This window comes from Coenobita brevimanus, chromosome 10 (genome assembly GCF_032717465.1).
Source record: "Coenobita brevimanus isolate Jiangsu-jjx chromosome 10, ASM3271746v2, whole genome shotgun sequence".
Taxonomy (NCBI): domain Eukaryota; kingdom Metazoa; phylum Arthropoda; class Malacostraca; order Decapoda; family Coenobitidae; genus Coenobita; species Coenobita brevimanus.
This window is the reverse complement of record NC_136963.1, coordinates 6610857-6630442: the sequence shown is the minus strand read 5'-3', so window position 1 is coordinate 6630442 and position 19586 is coordinate 6610857. Positions and strand designations below refer to the sequence as shown.

At 41.2% G+C, this 19586-nt stretch overlaps 1 protein-coding gene across 1 annotated transcript in view; it reads left to right on the top strand.

The window, feature by feature from the left end:
- The window catches only part of LOC145410421 (uncharacterized), a 21819-nt gene extending 10972 nt beyond the window's left edge, over positions 1 to 10847 (top strand). The window contains exons 6-9 of the mRNA XM_080280577.1: positions 2318 to 2499; positions 3202 to 3387; positions 8833 to 9043; positions 10635 to 10847. Coding sequence (XP_080136703.1) covers positions 2318 to 2499; positions 3202 to 3387; positions 8833 to 9043; positions 10635 to 10847 — 792 coding nt within the window. The remainder of the gene's footprint in view (positions 1 to 2317; positions 2500 to 3201; positions 3388 to 8832; positions 9044 to 10634) is intronic.
- Positions 10848 to 19586: the final 8739 nt, after the last annotated feature.

Below are 19586 nucleotides of genomic sequence, written 5' to 3'. Positions count from 1 at the left end.
TTCCCACTGCCTATGACCTCCAGTGTAGGTAGGTAGGTAGGTAGGTAGGGGGGTAAGCCAATACTCCCAGTCCTTCATGTATGCAACAGGTCAACTCTGGAACTGTCTCCCTCTGTCTGTATTTCCTGCTTCCTATGACCTCCAGTCTTTCAAACGCAGTGTGTCCAGGCATCTCAAAATGATCGGATCTTGAATTTGGCTCTCTTTTGTATTGTATAATAGGTCAACTCTGGAACTGTCTCCCTCTGTCTGTATTTCCTGCTGCCTATGATCTCCAGTCTTTCAAACGCAGTGTGTCCAGGCATCTCAAAATGATCGGATCTTGAATTTGGCTCTCTCTTGTATTGTGTAATTGGTCAACTCTGGAACTGTCTCCCTCTGTCTGTATTTCCTGCTGCCTATGATCTCCAGTCTTTCAAACGCAGTGTGTCCAGGCATCTCAAAATGATCGCATCTTGAATTTGGCTCTCTCTTGTATTTTGTTTTTCTCTTGGAAGGAACAGTTATTGTGGGCTCCTGGCCTTGGGTTCCTTCTTCCTCGCATAAAAAAAAGAAATCCTTTAACATCTGGTAAATGACACAGCAGTACGTTGGGTGGCTACCATTACCAATTAAGCGTACATTTGCTAAGAATTACGTACCAACACCAAGATTATCGTACCTACGGATTCCTAAAGGCTTCGTCCATGACACGTGTTTTAGTCATTTTACTACACATGTGGAGAGGATGGAGAGTGAGAGACTGACGAGGAGAGTGTGTGAGAGTGAGGTGGAGGGGGAGAGGGAGGGGGAGGCCGAGGATGAGATGGAGGGATGGGGTGGAGAGGATGGAGAGTGAGAGACTGACGAGGAGAGTGTATGTGAGTGAGGTGGAGGGGGGAGAGGGAGGGGGAGGCCGAGGATGAGATGGAGGGATGGAGTGGAGAGGATGGAGAGTGAGAGACTGACGAGGAGAGTGTATGTGAGTGAGGTGGAGGGGGGAAGAGGGAGGGGGAGGCCGAGGATGAGATGGAGGGATGGGGTGGAGAGGATGGAGAGTGAGAGACTGACGAGGAGAGTGTGTGTGAGTGAGGTGGAGGGGGGGAGAGGGAGGGGGAGGCCAAGGTTGAGATGGAGGGATGGAGAGGTATATGAGAGAGGGGTGTGTGAGTTGGGAGCAGAGTAGTGAAATGGCTGGGGACAGGGTGACATGGAGGCGATTTGTTTGTGGCCACCCCTTACGGGATTAAGGCATCTGGCAATAGATAGACAGAGTAGATCTTTTTTATATACACGGGGTAAATAACACACAGGAATATTGTAAGGGAGAAGAATCAGGAACAAATCGGTAAGGAGGAGGTGTTAGGGAGGGCAGTGTGATAGCAAGTTTTTTTTTCTAGGAAGAAGGAACCCAAGGCCAGGATGGGGTGACGTGGAGAATTTTTGTGGGGGATTAAGGCATCTGAAAGTGGACAGAGGTATTCAACACTAGAGGTGGCTCAGTGGTGACGGAGGTGGCTGGGGGGTAGTACTGTCCTGCCTTTCCCAGCCTGCTCACTTATTATTATTATTATTATTATTATTATTATTATTATTATTATTATTATTTTTATTATTATTATTATTATTATTATTATTATTATTATTATTATCATTATTATTATTATTATTATTATTATTATTATTATTATTATCATTATTATTATTATTATTATTATTATTATTATTATTATTATTATCATTATTATTATTATTATTATTATTATTATTATTATTATTATTATTATTATTATTATTATTATTATTATTATTATTATTATTATTGTTATTGATACAGTACTATTACTACTACCACCACAACCACCACCACCACCACCACACCACCACACCACACCACCACCACACTACACCACACTACCACCACCACACCACCACCACACTACACCACACCACCACCACACTACACCACACCACCACCACACTACACCACACCACCACCACACTACCACCACCACACCACCACCACACTACACCACACCACCACCACACTACACCACACCACCACCACCACACAACACCACACCACCACCACCACACCACCACCACACTACACCACACCACCACCACCACACCACCACCAAACCACCACCACACTACCACCACCACACCACCACCACACCACCACCACACTACACCACACCACCACCACACTACACCACACCACCACCACCACACCACACCACACCACCACCACACCACCACCACACCACAATAATCCCTTCATCCATCCTTCCAGTCCACCACCATTCACCACCCCTCCACCTTCCTCCCCCGCCAGACCCCCACCAAACCCCGCTACTTCGGAGATACTGACATGGAGAGCGAGCGTGGGGGGGGGCCGAGGAGGGGGGGTGCTGGGCCCCCCCCGAAACCCCCCGCGGAGTATCGGGGAGCCCCCAAACCCAGCGCGGAGACCCGGACCCCCTCCAGACCCACCCCCGTTGGGCCAGGCGACTACAGGTGAGAGAGAGAGAGAGAGAGAGAGAGAGAGGGGGGTGAGGAAAAGGTTAAAGTTAGGAGGAAAGAGAGAGAGAGAGAGAGAGAGAGAGAGAGAGAGAGAGGGGGGTGAGGAAAAGGTTAAAGTTAGGAGGAAAGAGAGAGAGAGAGAGAGAGAGAGAGAGAGAGAGAGAGGTGAGGAAAAGGTTAAAGTTAGGAGGAAAGAGAGAGAGAGAGAGAGAGAGAGAGGTGAGGAAAAGGTTAAAGTTAGGAGGAAAGAGAGAGAGAGAGAGAGAGAGAGAGAGAGAGAGAGGGGGGTGAGGAAAAGGTTAAAGTTAGGAGGAAAGAGAGAGAGAGAGAGAGAGAGAGAGAGAGAGAGAGAGAGAGGGGGGTGAGGAAAAGGTTAAAGTTAGGAGATAAGAGAGAGAGAGAGAGAGAGAGAGAGAGAGAGAGGTGAGGAAAAGGTTAAAGTTAGGAGGAGAGAGAGAGAGAGAGAGAGAGAGAGAGAGAGAGAGAGACTGGAAATGGATAAGAATGAGAGAGATGGCAATTTTAGGCCAAGTTAGAGTAAAAAGAGTATAGCACTTCTTTGTGACTAGCATCATATTTTAGGCCAAGTTAGAGTAAAAAGAGTATAGCACTTCTTTGTGACTAGCATCATATTTTAGGCCAAGTTAGAGTAAAAAGAGTATAGCACTTCTTCGTGACTAGCATGTACTTCTACAGGAGCCTGCCCAGCCGTGGTACCAAGAAGGCTGGTAAGCGTGGTGGCGGGGCGGGGCGGGGCGGGGCATGGGGGCGGGGCAGGAGTCCCCCCGGGGCGTCTGGGGGCAGCTCCCTCCACAGCAGCGAGAGTGAGGTGGACAGCCATGGGGGGTCCAGGGCATCACACGTGTCCACGGGATCCAACAGGTGAGTGGATGGTAGCAGTGGTAGTAGTAGTAGTAGTAGTAATAGTGGTGGTAGTAGTGGTAGTAGTAGTAGTGGTAATAGTAGTAGTGGTAATAGTAGTAGTAGTAATAGTAGTAGTAATAGTGGTAGTAGTAGTAGTAACAGTAGTAGTAGTGGTAGTAGCAGCAGTCATAGTGGTAGTAGTAGTAGTAGTAGTAGCAGCAGTAGTAGTAGTAGTGGCAGTAGTAGTAGTAGTAGTAGTAGTAGTAGTAGTGGTAGTAGTAGTAGTAACAGCAGCAGTAGTAGCAGCAGCAGTAGTAGTAGCAGTAGTAGTAGTAGTAGTAGTAGCAGCAGCAGGTTTTCCAACATTGCTACGTGTCCTGGTATATACTGTTGTTCACGGCATCGTTCATACTATTCCTACGTTAACCCTGAAGGTCACACTATTTCCTACTTTTTCCTACTTTTTTTTCTTGTCCCACAACTCCAAAAAATTGTACAAAGGTGTGATGCAGGAGTGGTGGGTGGTCACTGCAGGTGGTGACATGCAGTGTGCCTCTTCAGCCTGCATAAAGCACCTCCACCAGCACCACTCTACTTAGTTCAGTGGCTTCAACCACAAGACTGAGGTGTGTCAGCACTGCATGACAGCATCCCCGGTACACGGCTGCTGGACCACAGCCTAGGCAGCTGGAGGAAGTGGCCGCCACAGAAATACTCTGGCCTCGGAAAGATATTCAAAGCAACTACAGCCGCTCTTCTTGTGCTGGCATCCTTGAACTTTGCACAAGGATGTTTCCTGGAGAAACAGCAGAACACCTCACACTGGACAGGACCAGAGTCTTCTCCCTGCTTTCAGATGGGCTCAGGCTCCACTACAGCAGAGACGTGCAGCCCCATACATGCAGCGGGGGGCGCGGTAGCACAGTGGTAGCGCGCTGGACTTGTGATCAAGGGATTGCAAGTTCGAGCCTCGCCCGGGCTGCCGTGCCAGGAGGGGTAGCTCCCTCCTGTAACCCTAGCGGGGCTATATAGTCCAATACAGGGCTTAGCTCGGGGGAACTCCATTTCTCCCATTTCCATACATGCAGCAGCCATTCCTTACACCCTACAGTATGATGAAACAGGCAATTCCCAGAAGTGGCAGCAGTGTGACATCATCAGATACAGGTCTCTAGACATGGGCCAGGTCTGTGTCAGGTTGCTAAAGGCTTTGATGTTTGGTCCTGCTCCTGGTAAGGCAGTGGCACAAGCACTACTGGATGCCTTGCTGTAAGATGGCTACCACCACCTGTGACCCACCTCATCAGCCCTGGATTGGATGGCCCACATGTCAGCAAGACTATTGGGAATTTCATCAGTGAACACACGAAAGAAAGTGGTGTGTCTGGTGTGATGCCTAGTATACCCTGCAACGTGCATGCTGTGTACAATACATTCCACCAGGGTGTGAATGTATTTGGAGAAGATGCTGAGCAACTGGTACTGGGTCTCTTGCACTACCTGAAAGCCGCCCCATGTCACAAGCAAGACTTCTTTGAGACTCAGCGTGGTCTTGGCCTGGACGAAGAGATGTTCATCCGGCACATCCAGTCCAGATGACTTACTCTCATCCCAGCAGTGAAACGAGTCACAGGCAGACTAGGGGCAGTCCATCAGTACTTCTTCAAAGATCTACCAAAGGCTGCAGAGGAAGGCCAGACAGAGAAAACCCTGGAAGACAATGAGAGGTACAATAGGATCTGCTGGGAGCTGAAAGATCCTGTAGTAGGGGTTCAACTCTGCTTTCATGAGGGCCTGGAGCCAGTGTTCAACCGCTTCTTGACTCTCTTCCAGAAAGCAGAGCCACTCACTCACATTCTCCATGATCAGCTGTCAGAACTGGTGCGCACTTTGCTGCTGCGCATTCTCAAAACAGATGCAGTAGGAGAGATAACTGGCAAGAAACTGCTCTCGGTAGCTGTCAGGAAGTCAGAGAACCAGCTGCCTGATCAGATGCTTGTGGCTGGCGAGTCCACAGGAGCACCATTGATGAAGGTAAAGCCTGAGCAGCAGACACCACCAGTCAGAGAGATGAGGAAGTTCTGCCAGACTGCCACAAAACATCTGGTCAGTAAGCTTCCTCTTGGCAGTGAGATCCTGAAGGCCCTGGCACCACTGCATCCACTGCTTCAGAAGGCAGAATGTGGGGTGCAGGCTGCTGAAAGAACTGCCAAGAAGACGCCACAGGTCATCAGGCAGGAATAGATCAGCCAACTGACAGATGAGTGGAAGCTATATCAAGCACCAGAGATCCCAGAGAGTTGGTGCTGAGAGGCTGGTTCAGAAGAGTAGGCTATCTACGCATTGATCACTACAGGAAGAGGGTACTCGAACAGAAGAACTGTATTAGATCAACGCAGTACAAAGTCTTGCCCTGACCGGTGAAGCAATGCTGAGGTTGAGCGTTCCCTGACAGAAAACATGAGAACTGTCACCGGAGAACGCACTCTGCTGAGCGACGAGTCAACAAATGCACTGAGCACAACCACAGATGCAGTCACAGGTATTGGACATGGCCGTGTACATGCTGTGCCAATCACCTCAGCTCTGAGGCAGGCCCACAGATCTGCTTACAGTGCATAGAACACACGAATTGCAGAAGAGAGAGAGAGAAGAAGAAGGCCAGTGAACAGAGACTGAAAAAACAGAAAGGAAAGGAAGTCCAAGGATAGCAAGAAGCCATCAGGTCTCTGGAGATGAAGAAGCGAAAGCTGGGGGACAAGGAGGAATCTGTCAGGAAGGAGCATGAGGATCTGAAGTGGCTGAGGGATTGTACAGGGAGGCAGACAGAATATTACACAAAGCCATAACAGACAAGAGCCTGGCAGAGATCACAGGTGTGGTGGCAGCCATGACAGTGGAGTCAGCTCGAAAGAATCTGAAGAAAAATCAGAAAGGTAACAGGACCTTGACAGAAAGCGTACGAAGACGATGGATAGCCACTCTGCTGCTGTGCCGGGTTTACTAAGTGACAGCGGAATTCCAGCCATAATAATGTGGCCATTTTAGTCGAGTCAGGAGCTCTCAGGCCTGTTTGGGGGGCGCGGTAGCACAGTGGTAGCGCGCTGGACTTGTGATCAGGGGATTGCAAGTTCGAGCCTCACCCGGGCTGCCGTGCCGGGAGGGGTAGCTCCCTCCTGTAACCCTAGCGGGGCTAAATAGTTCAATACAGGGCTTAGCTCGGGGGAACTCCATTTCTCCCATTTTTTCTCAGGCCTGTTTATGTCAACTGTAACTAATTGTAGACGTTAAACACTAGTTGTTTGTATTTGAAAATGTGCTTAGAACATTATTTTTCCTGCTCGTTTTATTGTTTGGTATATTGAATAAATACACTGCTTCGTAAAACACTACTACACTTAACTGCATGGAAAACGGCGCAAGGATGTCACTGATATTGTTTGGTTTAAATGTGTGATGCTCTAACCTTTATTTATTGTAGCTGTAGTCAATACATATATTAATTTTAAATTAATTTGTGTGTCTAGTCATATTCAGTAAGTTAAACCAGACAGTGGCGGTGTAGTTAGTACATTGCAGTACATGTAACTGGTCAGGATTCTTACATTACCTGTACCTGTGTAATTAGTAATATTGGAGAGGATGGAGGGTGAGAGACTGACGAGGAGAGTGTATGTGAGTGAGGTGGAGGGGGGAAGAGGGAGGGGGAGGCCGAGGATGAGATGGAGGGATGGGGTGGAGAGGATGGAGGGTGAAAGACTGACGAAGAGAGTGTATGTGAGTGAGGTGGAGGGGGGAAGAGGGAGGGGGAGGCCGAGGATGAGCTGGAGGGATGGGGTGGAGAGGATGGAGGGTGAAAGACTGACGAGGAGAGTGTATGTGAGTGAGGTGGAGGTGGGAAGAGGGAGGGGGAGGCCGAGGATGAGATGGAGGGAGGGAGTGGAGAGGATGGAGGGTGAAAGACTGACGAGGAGAGTGTATGTGAGTGAGGTGGAGGGAGGAAGAGGGAGGGGGAGGCCGAGGATGAGATGGAGGGATGGGGTGGAGAGGATGGAGGGTGAAAGACTGACGAAGAAAGTGTATGTGAATGAGGTGGAGGAGGGAAGAGGGAGGGGAAGGTCGAGGATGAGATGGAGGGATGGGGTGGAGAGGATGGAGGGTGAAAGACTGACGAGGAGAGTGTATGTGAGTGAGGTGGAGGTGGGAAGAGGGAGGGGGAGGCCGAGGATGAGATGGAGGGAGGGAGTGGAGAGGATGGAGGGTGAAAGACTGACGAGGAGAGTGTATGTGAGTGAGGTGGAGGGAGGAAGAGGGAGGGGGAGGCCGAGGATGAGATGGAGGGATGGGGTGGAGAGGATGGAGGGTGAAAGACTGACGAAGAAAGTGTATGTGAATGAGGTGGAGGAGGGAAGAGGGAGGGGAAGGTCGAGGATGAGATGGAGGGATGGGGTGGAGAGGATGGAGGGTGAAAGACTGACGAGGAGAGTGTATGTGAATGAGGTGGAGGGAGGAAGAGGGAGGGGGAGGCCGAGGATGAGATGGAGGGATGGGGTGGAGAGGTATATGAGAGAGGGGGGTGTGAGTTGGGAGCAGGGCAGTGAAATGGCGGGGGACAGGGCGACTTGGAGGCGATTTGTTTGTGGCCACCCCAAACGGGATTGAGGCGTCTGGCAATAGATAGATAGATAGATAGATAGATAGTTTGGCTTGGGGTACAGTGTCTGCCTGTCCAGTAAATATCTTTCTTTTTCCTAGTCTTCGCCTCACAGTTGCTACTTCCTTCCTACTTTTTGAAAAATTCTGTTCCTACTTATTTCCTACTTTTTCACTAGTGTCTGCTTGAAGGCCTGTAGTAGTAGTAGTAGTAGTAGTAGTAGTAGTAGTAACAGTAGTAGTAGTAGAAGCAGTAGTAGTAGTAGTAGTAGCAGAAGCAGTAGTAGTAGTAGTAGTAGTAGTAGTAACAGTAGTAGTAGTAGAAGCAGTAGTAGTAGTAGTAGTAGCAGAAGCAGTAGTAGTAGTAGTAGTAGTAGTAGCAGTAGTAGTAGTAGTAGTAGTAGTAGTAGTAGTAGTAGTAGTAGTAGTAGTAGTAGTAGCAGAAGCAGTAGTAGTAGTAGTAGTAGCAGAAGCAGTAGTAGCAGTAGTAGTAGTAGTACTAGTAGTAGTAGCAGCAGTAACAGTAGTAGTAGTAGTAGCAGAAGCAGTAGTGGTAGTAGCAGCAGTAGTAGTAGTAGTAGTAGTAGTAGTAGTAGTAACAGTAGTAGTAGTAGTAGTAACAGTAGTAGTAGTAGTAGTAGCAGTAGTAGTAGTAGTAGTAGTAGTAGTAACAGTAGTAGTAGTAGTAGTATAGCAGAAGCAGTAGTAGTAGTAGCAGAAGCAGTAGTAACAGTAACAGTAGTAGTAGTAGCAGTAGTAGTAGTAGTAGTAGTAGTAGCATAACCATCCTGATATATCCTACGTCCACAGATCGGTATACCTCCACGCCACTGCGGTAGCCGACATACCGGTGCGGCGCGGCGGTGGTGGTGGTGGTGGTGGTGGTAGTGGTGCCGCCAGCGCTGACACCGAGGACGCCCCCCCCAGTGAGAAGGGACTGCGGCGGGAGAGTAAGCGGGTCTCACGCTCTTTCTCTCTCCTCGCTCCCTGGAAACCTAGGCACTACAGGGAGCGCTATGAGGTGAGTGGATGGTACTGGATTTTGTTGCGCTATGAGGTGAGTGGATGGTACTGGATTTGTTGCGCTATGAGGTGAGTGGATGGTACTGGATTTTGTAACGCTATGAGGTGAGTGGATGGTACTGGATTTTGTTGCGCTATGAGGTGAGTGGATGGTACTGGATTTTGTTGCGCTATGAGGTGAGTGGATGGTACTGGATTTTGTTGCGCTATGAGGTGAGTGGATGGTACTGGATTTTTTTGCGCTATGAGGTGAGTGGATGGTACTGGATTTTGTTGCGCTTTGAGGTGAGTGGATGGTACTGTCATAGTCTTGTTGCCCAACGAGGTGAGTGGATGGTACTGGATTTATTACCCAGGTATGACAGGAAGCTTTATGAGGTGAGTGGATGGTACTGGATTTTGTTGCGCTATGAAGTGAGTGGATGGTACTGGATTTATTACCCAGGTATGACAGGAAGCTTCATGAGGTGAGTGGATGGTACTGGATTTTGTTGCGCTATGAGGTGAGTGGATGGTACTGGTTTTATTACCCAGTTATGACAGGAAGCTTCATGAGGTGAGTGGATGGTACTGGATTTTGTTGCGCTATGAGGTGAGTGGATGGTACTGGATTTTGTTGCGCTATGAGGTGAGTGGATGGTACTGGATTTTGTTGCGCTATGAGGTGAGTGGATGGTACTGTCATAGTCTTGTTGCCCAACGAGGTGAGTGGATGGTACCGTATTTACTCCTCAAACCAAGCCACTACAGGAAGCTTTATGAGGTGAGTGGATGGTACTGTATATCTTAATTGCACAAGAGTAAGAGAGTAACACAATCCTCCCTTGTATTATGGAAATTCAAGCACTATTGGGAGCTACATCAAGTGAGTGGATGGTACTAGAGTAAAGATAGGCCATCCCTGGAGCCTTATTGGTTAATGATGAGGCTAATGACGTAATTCAAACTCTTAATGATGGTAATTTAGGAGAGACGTAATTTGACTGTGAAAAGCAATTATCACTTGACAAACAGACTTATGTAGATGGTAATAGTAGTAGTAGTAGTAGTAATAGTAGTAGTAGTAGTGTTGTTGTAGTAGTAGTAGTAGTAAGAGTGGACGCAGTAGTAGTAGCGGCAGTATTATTATTATTATTATTATTATTATTATTGTTATTATTAGTACTGTAGTAGTAGTAGTAGTAGTAGTAATAGTAGTAGCAACAGTAGTGAGGGTACTAGTAATAGTAATAGCTGCAGCAGTAGTACTATTAGTAGTAGTAGTAGTAGTAGTAGTAGTAATAGTAGTAGTAGTAGTGTTGTTGTAGTAGTAGTAGTAGTAGTAAGAGTGGACGTAGAAGTAGTAGCGGCAGTATTATTATTATTATTATTATTATTGTTATTATTAGTACTGTAGTAGTAGTAGTAGTAGTAATAATAGTAGTAGCAGGACCAGTAGTAGTAGTGGTAGTAATATCAGTAGCAACAGTAGTGAGGGTACTAGTAATAGTAATAGCTGCAGCAGTAGTACCATTAGTAGTAGTAGCAGTAGTAGTAGTAGCAGTAGTAGTAGTAGTAGTAGTAGTAGTAAAGTTGCCACTCCTTCTCAGGTGGAGTATGACAATCGCGAGGCAGACCGCAGCGGGGGTAAGGGAGCCCTGCCGCCCCGCCCCCCGCGCCGCCCCGCCCAGGACAAGACCTCCGGGGCGGGGGCGGGGGCGGGGGGGCGGGGCAAGGTAAATCGGTCCCAGAGTGTGTATAAGGACTCGAGGCTGGCGACCTGGCTGCGGCGACGACGGAACAAGGAAGCAAAGGGCATCTAACACCACTACAAAGGGATCCGGGGACCATGAAGAGGATCCGATGCGCTATAAAGGGATTGGAGCATTTATAAAGGGATCCTGTGGCTTATAAAGGGATCCGGTGATTTTATAAAGGGATCCGGTGATTTATAAAGGGATTTGGAGAGATTATAAAGGGATTGGAGGGTTTTAGAAAGAGATCCTGTGATTTATAAAGGGGATCCTGTGATTTTATAAAGGGATTGGAGGGTTTTAGAAAGAGATCCTGTGATTTATAAAGGGGATCCAATGACTTTATAAAGGGATTGCAGGGTCTATAAAGGGATCCAGTGATTTATAAAGGGATTGGAGAGGTTTATAAAGGGATCCTGTGATTCATAAAGGGATCCTGTGATTTTATAAAGGGATTGGAGGGTACATAAAGAGATTCTGTGATTTGTAAAGGGATCCTGTGATTTTATAAAGGGATCCTATGCTCTATAAAGGGATTGGAGGATATATAAAGGGATCCTGTGAAGTATAAGGTGATCTGATGGTTTATAAAGGGATCCAGTGTCTTATAAAAGGGATCCTGTGATTTATAAAGGGGTGCTGTGACTTGCTAAGGGATCCTGTGATTTATAAAGGGACGTGAGGATATAGAAAGAGGATTGGATGCTTTACAAAGGGATCCTATGAGTTATAAAGGGATTGGAGGATTTATAAAGGAATTGGAGGGTTTATAAAGGGATTCAGTGCTTTATAAAGGGATTCAGTGCTTTATAAAGGGATCCAATTCTCCATAAAGGGATCCAGCATCATATTAAGGGATCCAATGTCTTATAAGTGACTCCAATCCTTTATAAACAATCCAATCCCTTATAAAGAAATTCCAGTACTTTATAAAGGGATCCAGTACTATATAAAGGGAATTGGGATCTTTATAAAGGGATCCAATGCTTTATAATCTTGCCAGAGTGTATGAAAGTGACCAGAGTTATTATTATTATTATTATTATTATTATTATTATTATTATTGTTATTATTATTATTATTATTATTATTATTATTATGAGAAAAATTGATTAAAGTGAGAAATGGTGATATAGAGGGTATATTCTCTCTCTCTCTCTCTCTCTCTCTCTCTCTCTCTCTCTCTCATTTCGGGATTATATTAATGTAGTCGATTTTATTATTATTATTATTATTATTATTATTATTATCATTGTTATTGTTATTACTATTTTTATATTATTATTGTTATTATTATTATTATTATTATTATTATTATTATTTCGTTATTTTTGTTATTGTTATTGTTATTATTATTGTTATTATTATTGTTATTATTATTATTATTGTTATTATTATTATTATTATTACATAGGATGATGCGTTACCCCATGAGGAGCGTAGGCGGCCGGGGCTAGGCAAGTTGGTGCTGACATTTAAGATGAGAGTGACCAGCCTCACTCATCCCAGAGTGGCATATAATAATAATATTAATAATAATAATAATAATAATAATAATAACAATAATAATAATGATAATAATAATAGGAAGAAGTAGAACAATAATGATAGTAGTAATAGTAATAGTAACAATAATAATAATAATAATAATTCCTGTTATATCACTGAGTCAGCAACACAGGTTTCCCTTCTTGAGAAATGTACTGAAGTTTGCTAACCTCAAGACACATTGCTTTGGTCTGGGGTGCCTGGTACGCTTGTTTGGGTAGTTTGGGAGCTGTTTGGGTAGTTTGGGAGCTGTTTGGGAGGTAGTTACGCTTGTTTGGGAGCTGTTAGGGTGGTTTGGGAGGTAGTTACGCTTGTTTGGGAGCTATGTGGGTTGTTTTGGAGCTGTTAGGGTTGTTTGGGAGCTGTTAGGGTTGTTTGGGAGCTGTCTGGGTTGTTTGGGAGCTGTTAGGGTTGTTTGGGAGCTGTTTGGGTAGTTTGAGAGGTAGTTACGCTTGTTTGGGAGCTGTTAGGGTTGTTTGGGAGCTGTTTGGGTAGTTTGAGAGGTAGTTACACTTGTTTGGGAGCTGTTAGGGTTGTTTGGGAGCTGTTTGGGTAGTTTGGGAGCTGTTACGCTTGTTTGGCAGCTGTCTGGGTAGTTTGGGAGCTGTTAGGGTTGTTTGGGAGCTGTTACGCTTGTTTGGCAGCTGTCTGGGTTGTTTGGCAGCTGTCTGGGTTGTTTGGGAGGCAGTTAGGCTAGTGTGGGAGGCAGTTAAGCTAGTTTGGGTAGTTGGGGAGCTGTTTGGGTAGTTGGGGAGCTGTTTGGGAGCTGTTTGGCCTTGTTTGGGAGCTGTTTTTTTCTTGCTTGGGAGTTATTTGTGCTTTGCTGGTGGTAGTCAGTGTCTGTCTGTCTATAGTTAGATTTTATGATTATTATTATTAGTAGTAGTAATAGTAGTAGTAGTAGTATTACTGTTTTTATTATTATTATTATTATTATTATTATTACTGTTTTTATTATTATTATTATTATTATTACTTCTATTACTACTACTACTACTACTACTACTACTGCCACTTCTACTACTATTATTATTACCATTATACTTATCACCATTATCATTATTATTGTTATTATTATTATCATTATTATTATTATTATTATTATTATTATTATTATTATCATTATTATTATTATTATTATTATTATCATTATTATTATTATTATTATTATTATTATTATTATTATCATTATCATTATTATTATTATTATTATTATTATTATTATTATTATTATTATTATTATTATTATTATCATCATTATTATTATTATCATTATTATTATTATTATTATTATTATTATTATTATTATTATTATTATTATTATTATCATTATCATTATTATTATTATTATTATCATTATTATTATTATTATTATTATTATTATTATCATTATTATCATTATTATTAACTCTGGTCACATATACCCGGCAAGAAACGCTCCAATCCCTTTTAAACATTTGAATTACTACATTGTGTCAGCCCTTGAGCGTTAGGTTTAAAAAATATATAAGAATCAAGTGATATTCAGAAACAAGTGCTTGAGGGGACATTTTGAAGCTTTAAATGATACTATGCCCTTCTTTATTCCATCCTAAATTTTCTCCTGGAAGAATTAAGCTGTTTTTATTATTATTATTATTATTATTATTATTATTATTATTATTATTATGGTTATTATTTTTATTATTATTATTATTATTATTATTATTATTATCATTATCATTATTATTATTATTATTATCATCATCATTGATATTCTGATGACTCACTATTATTATTATTATTATTATTATTATAATTATTGTTATTATTATTATTATTATTATTGTTATTATTATTATTATTATTATTATTATTATTATTATTATTATTTCTACCACTATCACCATTGTCATTATTATTAATCTCTATTTTTATTTACCACCATTATTATTATTATTATTATTATTATTATTATTATGATAGGATGCAACAAAGAGGGCATAGTATTGGAACATCACATTTTGCTGTTTCGTAGTCTGTTAGTATCATTTTAAATCCATGGTCTAGCTTTCTCAATATATTTTTTCCACGTGGCAATAAGTTTAACAGAAAGCGGAGGAATTTTGAATATTTGAAAATTTAAAATGGGTGGAGAGTGAGGTCGGTTGGGGGAGCTGCAGCCAGATGATGAGAAGCAAGATTATTTTTTCATACCAACTCCTCTTTGCCAGATTAAATTAAATGTACTATAGTTATGAGTCTCCTTGGTTACTAGTCAAATCAAGCCTCCAATCTGACTACACCTGGCCATCAACTGAGCTGAAAGGGGTTATGGATAGGAATGAGTCTCCTTGGTTACTAGTCAAAATTAAGCCTCCAATCTGACTACACCTGGCCATCTACTAATCCGTAAACACACCATAGCACTGAGTCTCCTTGGTTACTAGTAAAATTCGCAGGCCCCCCCCCCCCCGCCACCAATGCACCAGTCACCTTTTAAATATTCAAATCATTATAATTCCGCCACTCGACATCTTGGCTGGTACTATGTCGGTTAAGGAAGCTCCCTAACACCTTTTCCTTAGTGATTTATTTTTGGATATGGCTGGTTAATGTCCTTTTGTGTTTTATATGCAGGTGTAATAAAAATAAATCACTTAAGAAAAGGTGTTAGGGATATTTTAGAATGATTTATGCAACAGAAGAGGACAGTAAGGTATAAAAACCAAAATAAATCACCAAGGAAAAGGCGTTAAGGAGGTTTTAATAGTAGAAAGATTAATGTAACAGAAGAGGACAGTAAGGTGTAATAAAGAAAATAAATCACTTAGGAAAAGGTGTTAGGGAAGTTTTTATATTAGCTAGTAAGGTGTAATAACCAAAATAAATCACTAATGAAAAGGTGTTAGGGAGGTTTTAATATTGGAAGGATTTATGTAACAGAGAAGAGGACAGTAAGGTATAATAACCAAAATAAATCACTAAGGAAAAGGCGTTAGGGAGCTTCGTTAGCCGACCATGATACCAGCCAGATACCCGTTCGCTAATCTCTATGCCTAACCATCGAGTCAGCCGTTAGAATTAGTACTAACAAACGCTTAGTATCGTTAGAGTCGTTAGAACCGTTAGGACTGGTGTAATTGCAACGGTCCTGGTATTCTGGAGGGTACATTTGGACTATCTGGTATTTTGACGTGGAGGCGATTTGTTTGTGGCCACCCCTTACCGGATTATGGCGTCTGGCAATAAATAGATAGATAGATAGATAGATTTTGACTATTCGGAGTGGTATTTTTGACTATCTGGTATTTTGACGTGGAGGCGATTTGTTTGTGGCCACCCCTTACCGGATTAAGGCGTCTGGCAATAGATAGATAGATAGATGTTGACTATTTTGAGTGGTATTGACTATCTGGTATTTTTGAGAGACTAACTAGGAGAGAGAGTAAGAGTGCGGTGGAGGGGGGGAGGGGGAGACCGAGGATGAGATGGAGTGGATGGAGAATGAGAGACTGACTGGGAGAGTGTGTGTGAGTGAGATGGAGGGAAGGCATCTGACAATAATAGATAGACAGATAGATAGATAGAAAAATAGATAGATAGAAATTTGACAGAAACCAAGATAGATAGAAAATAGATAGATAGAAATTTGACAAACCAAGATAGATAGAAAATAGATAGAAATTTGACAGAAACCAAGATAGATAGATAGAAAAATAGATAGAAATTTGACAGAAACCAAGATAGATAGAAAATAGATAGACAGAAACCAAGATAGAAAAATAGATAGATAGAAATTTGACAAACTAAGATAGATAGAAAAATAGATGAATAGAAATTTGACAGAAACCAAGATAGATAGAAAATAGATAGATAGACAGAAACCAAGATAGAAAAATAGATAGATAGAAATTTGACAGAAACCAAGATAGATAGAAAAAAATAGAAATCAAGATAGATAGAAAAATAGATAGATAGAAATTTGACTAACCAAGATACATAGAAAATAGACAGAAACCAGGATAGATAGAAAATAGATAGAAATTTGACAGAAACCAAGGTAGATAGAAAAATAGATAGAAACCAAGATAGATAGAAAATAGATAGACAGAAACCAAGATAGATAGAAAATAGATAGACAGAAACCAAGATAGATAGAAAATAGATAGAAATTTGACAGAAACCAAGATAGATAAAAAAAATAGATAGATAGAAATTTGACAAAAACCAAGATAGATAGATAGAAAAATAAATAGACAAACCAAGATAGATAGAAAATAGATAGACAGAAACCATGATAGAAAAATAGATAGATAGAAAAATAGATAGAAATTTGACAGAAACCAAGATAGATAGGAAAATAGATAGATAGATATTTTGACTTATCCAAGATACCAGAACCGTTGCAATTTTGAATATTTGAATTTTGAGCCGTTTTTTTGCCATTTTTGTATATATATATGATTACAGATGTTTAAAAATATATATATACTTTTTTGGGGGTATTCCTGTATGGTTTGGCAGCTCCCTAACACCTTTTCCTAAGTGGTTTATGCTTAGCGGTTCATCTTGATTTTGCTCCATTACTGTATTCTTGTGAAGAATAATAAACCACCTAGGAAAAGGTGTTAGGGTTTAATAACACAATATTGAAGAGACATAAGTAGACCAGTTGAAATCAATGAGTCGTCTGGAAACTAAACCACTTAGGAAAAGGTGTTAGGGAGCAGTTCACGTTGATATTGAAAAAACAGAAAATAAACCACTTAGGAAAAGGTGTTAGGGAGCAGTTCACGTTGATATTGAAAAACCATAAACTAAACCACTTAGGAGAAGGTGTTTGGGAGCAATTCACGTTGATATTGAAAAACCAGAAACTAAACCACTTAGGAGAAGGTGTTAGGGAGCTGCCACACCCCACAAGAGTGCCTGTTATACCCTATTGCATATACTACGTCTCTCTCTCTCTCTCTTTCCCTCTCTCTCTCTCTTTCCCTCTCTCTCTCTCTCTCTCTCTCTCTCTCTCTCTCTCTCTCTCTCTCTCTCTCTCTCTCTCTCTCTCTCTCTCTCTCTCTCTCTCTCTCTCTCTCTCTCTCTCTCTCTCTCTCTCTCTCTCTCTCTGATATTTGCGGAGTTGCGGAATGAGGATAGAAAATTCTCTCTCTCTCTCTCTCTCTCTCTCTCTCTCTCTCTCTCTCTCTCTCTAAATTGATCGCAAGTTACGCAAATATTTCTTCGTAAATCCCTAAATCTTTTCCTAAGTTCCAACCCATTGCTATTAACTTACTAATAAAAATAAATATGTAGAGAGGATGCAGAGGTGATATTATTATTATTATTATTATTATTATTATTATTATTATTATTATTATTATTAGTATTAGTATTATTATCATTATTATTATTATTATTATTATTAGTGTTATTATTATTATTTTTATTATTATTGTCATTATTATCATTATTATTATTATTATTATTATTATTATTATTATTATTATTATTATTATTTTTATTATTATTATTATTATTATTATTATTATTATTATTATTATTTTTATTATTATTATTATTGTTATTATTATTATTATTATTATTATTATTATTATTATTATTATTTGATATGGTTTAATATTGATTTCTTGTAACAAATAATAATTAATTACATAAACACATACATACATACACAACTCATACACACACACACACGTACACACACATACATACACACTAGACGCACACACTAAAATAAATACACACTGCATACACACACACACACACACACACACACACACACACACACACACGTCTGCATCTCTCTCTCTCAGTACAGGCCATGATATAAAATTAAGTATATATATATATGTGTGTATATTGCCTGTCAATGCTGTGTATATATATATTAATAAAGAGTTAACTGTAGCGTGTGCTATCCTTGTCTTATTATTATTATTATTATTATTGTTATTATTATTGTTGTTGTTGTTGTTAGTATTATTATTATTATTATTATTATTATTATTATTATTATTATTATTAGAGTAGTAGTAGTAGTAGTAGTAGTAGTGGTAGTAGTAGCAGCAGCAGTAGTAGTAATAGTAGTAGCAGTAGTTGTAGTAGTAGTAGTAGTAATAGTAGTATTCTCATTTTTATTAACTATTATTATTATTATTATTATTATTATTATTATTATTATTATTATTATTATTATCATTATTATTATTATTATTATTATTATTATTATTATTATTATCATTATTATTATTATTATTATTATTATCATTATTATTATTATTATTATTATTATTATTATCATTATTATTATTAGCCATTTTATTATATCTATCTATCTATCTCTAATTTATCTATTTTTATCTAAAGCTATCCTGTTACTCTGTAGGTACTCATGTGTTTGCTGTATAGAGCATTACATGTACTGCCTCCTGCATGTACAGAGGTAGGTGTACATGTAATGAGTTCACTCCCTGTACATCCCTATCAGGTGGTGAGAGAGAGAGAGAGAGAGAGAGACAGAGACAGAGAGAGAGAGAGAGAGAGAGACAGAGACAGAGACAGACAGACAGACAGAGACAGAGAGAGACAGAAATAGAGAGAAAGATAGACAGAGAGAGAAATAAAATGAGAGACAGACAGACAGTTAAATAGAGAGAGAGAGAGAGAGAGAGAGAGAGAAAGAGACAGAGAGAGAGACAAATAGAGACAGAGAGAGAGAGAAAAAGAGACAGAGACAGAAATAGAGAGACAGAAAGACAGACAGAGAGAGAGAGAAAGAGACAGAGAGAGACAGAAATAGAGAGAGAAAGATAGACAGAGAGAGAAATAAAATGAGAGACAGGCAGACAATTAAATAGAGAGAGAGAGAGAGAGAGAGAGAGAGAGAGAGAGAGAGTGAGAGTGCATCCTGTCCAGCTGTCTTTATACCAGCTCAACACGGCCTTCAACCAGCTGTGCATGCTTTGTACCAGCTGGATGCAGTCGGCGATGCTCTGGCTCACACGGCAGTCTCTCGCCCTACACTAGATTCTCTGTCACCATGTCAACAGCCCACCTCAGCTTAATCCATCACCCATATCTCGTATCACGTGTCCACTTCCCTATCCACCTTTTCCTTCAGCCATGTCTCCTTCAGCCATGTCTCCTTCAGCCATGTCTCCTTCAGCCATGTCTCCTTCACCCATGTCTCCTTCACCCATGTCTCCTTCAGCCATGTCTCCTTCAACCATGTCTCCTTCAGCCATGTCTCCTTCACCCATGTCT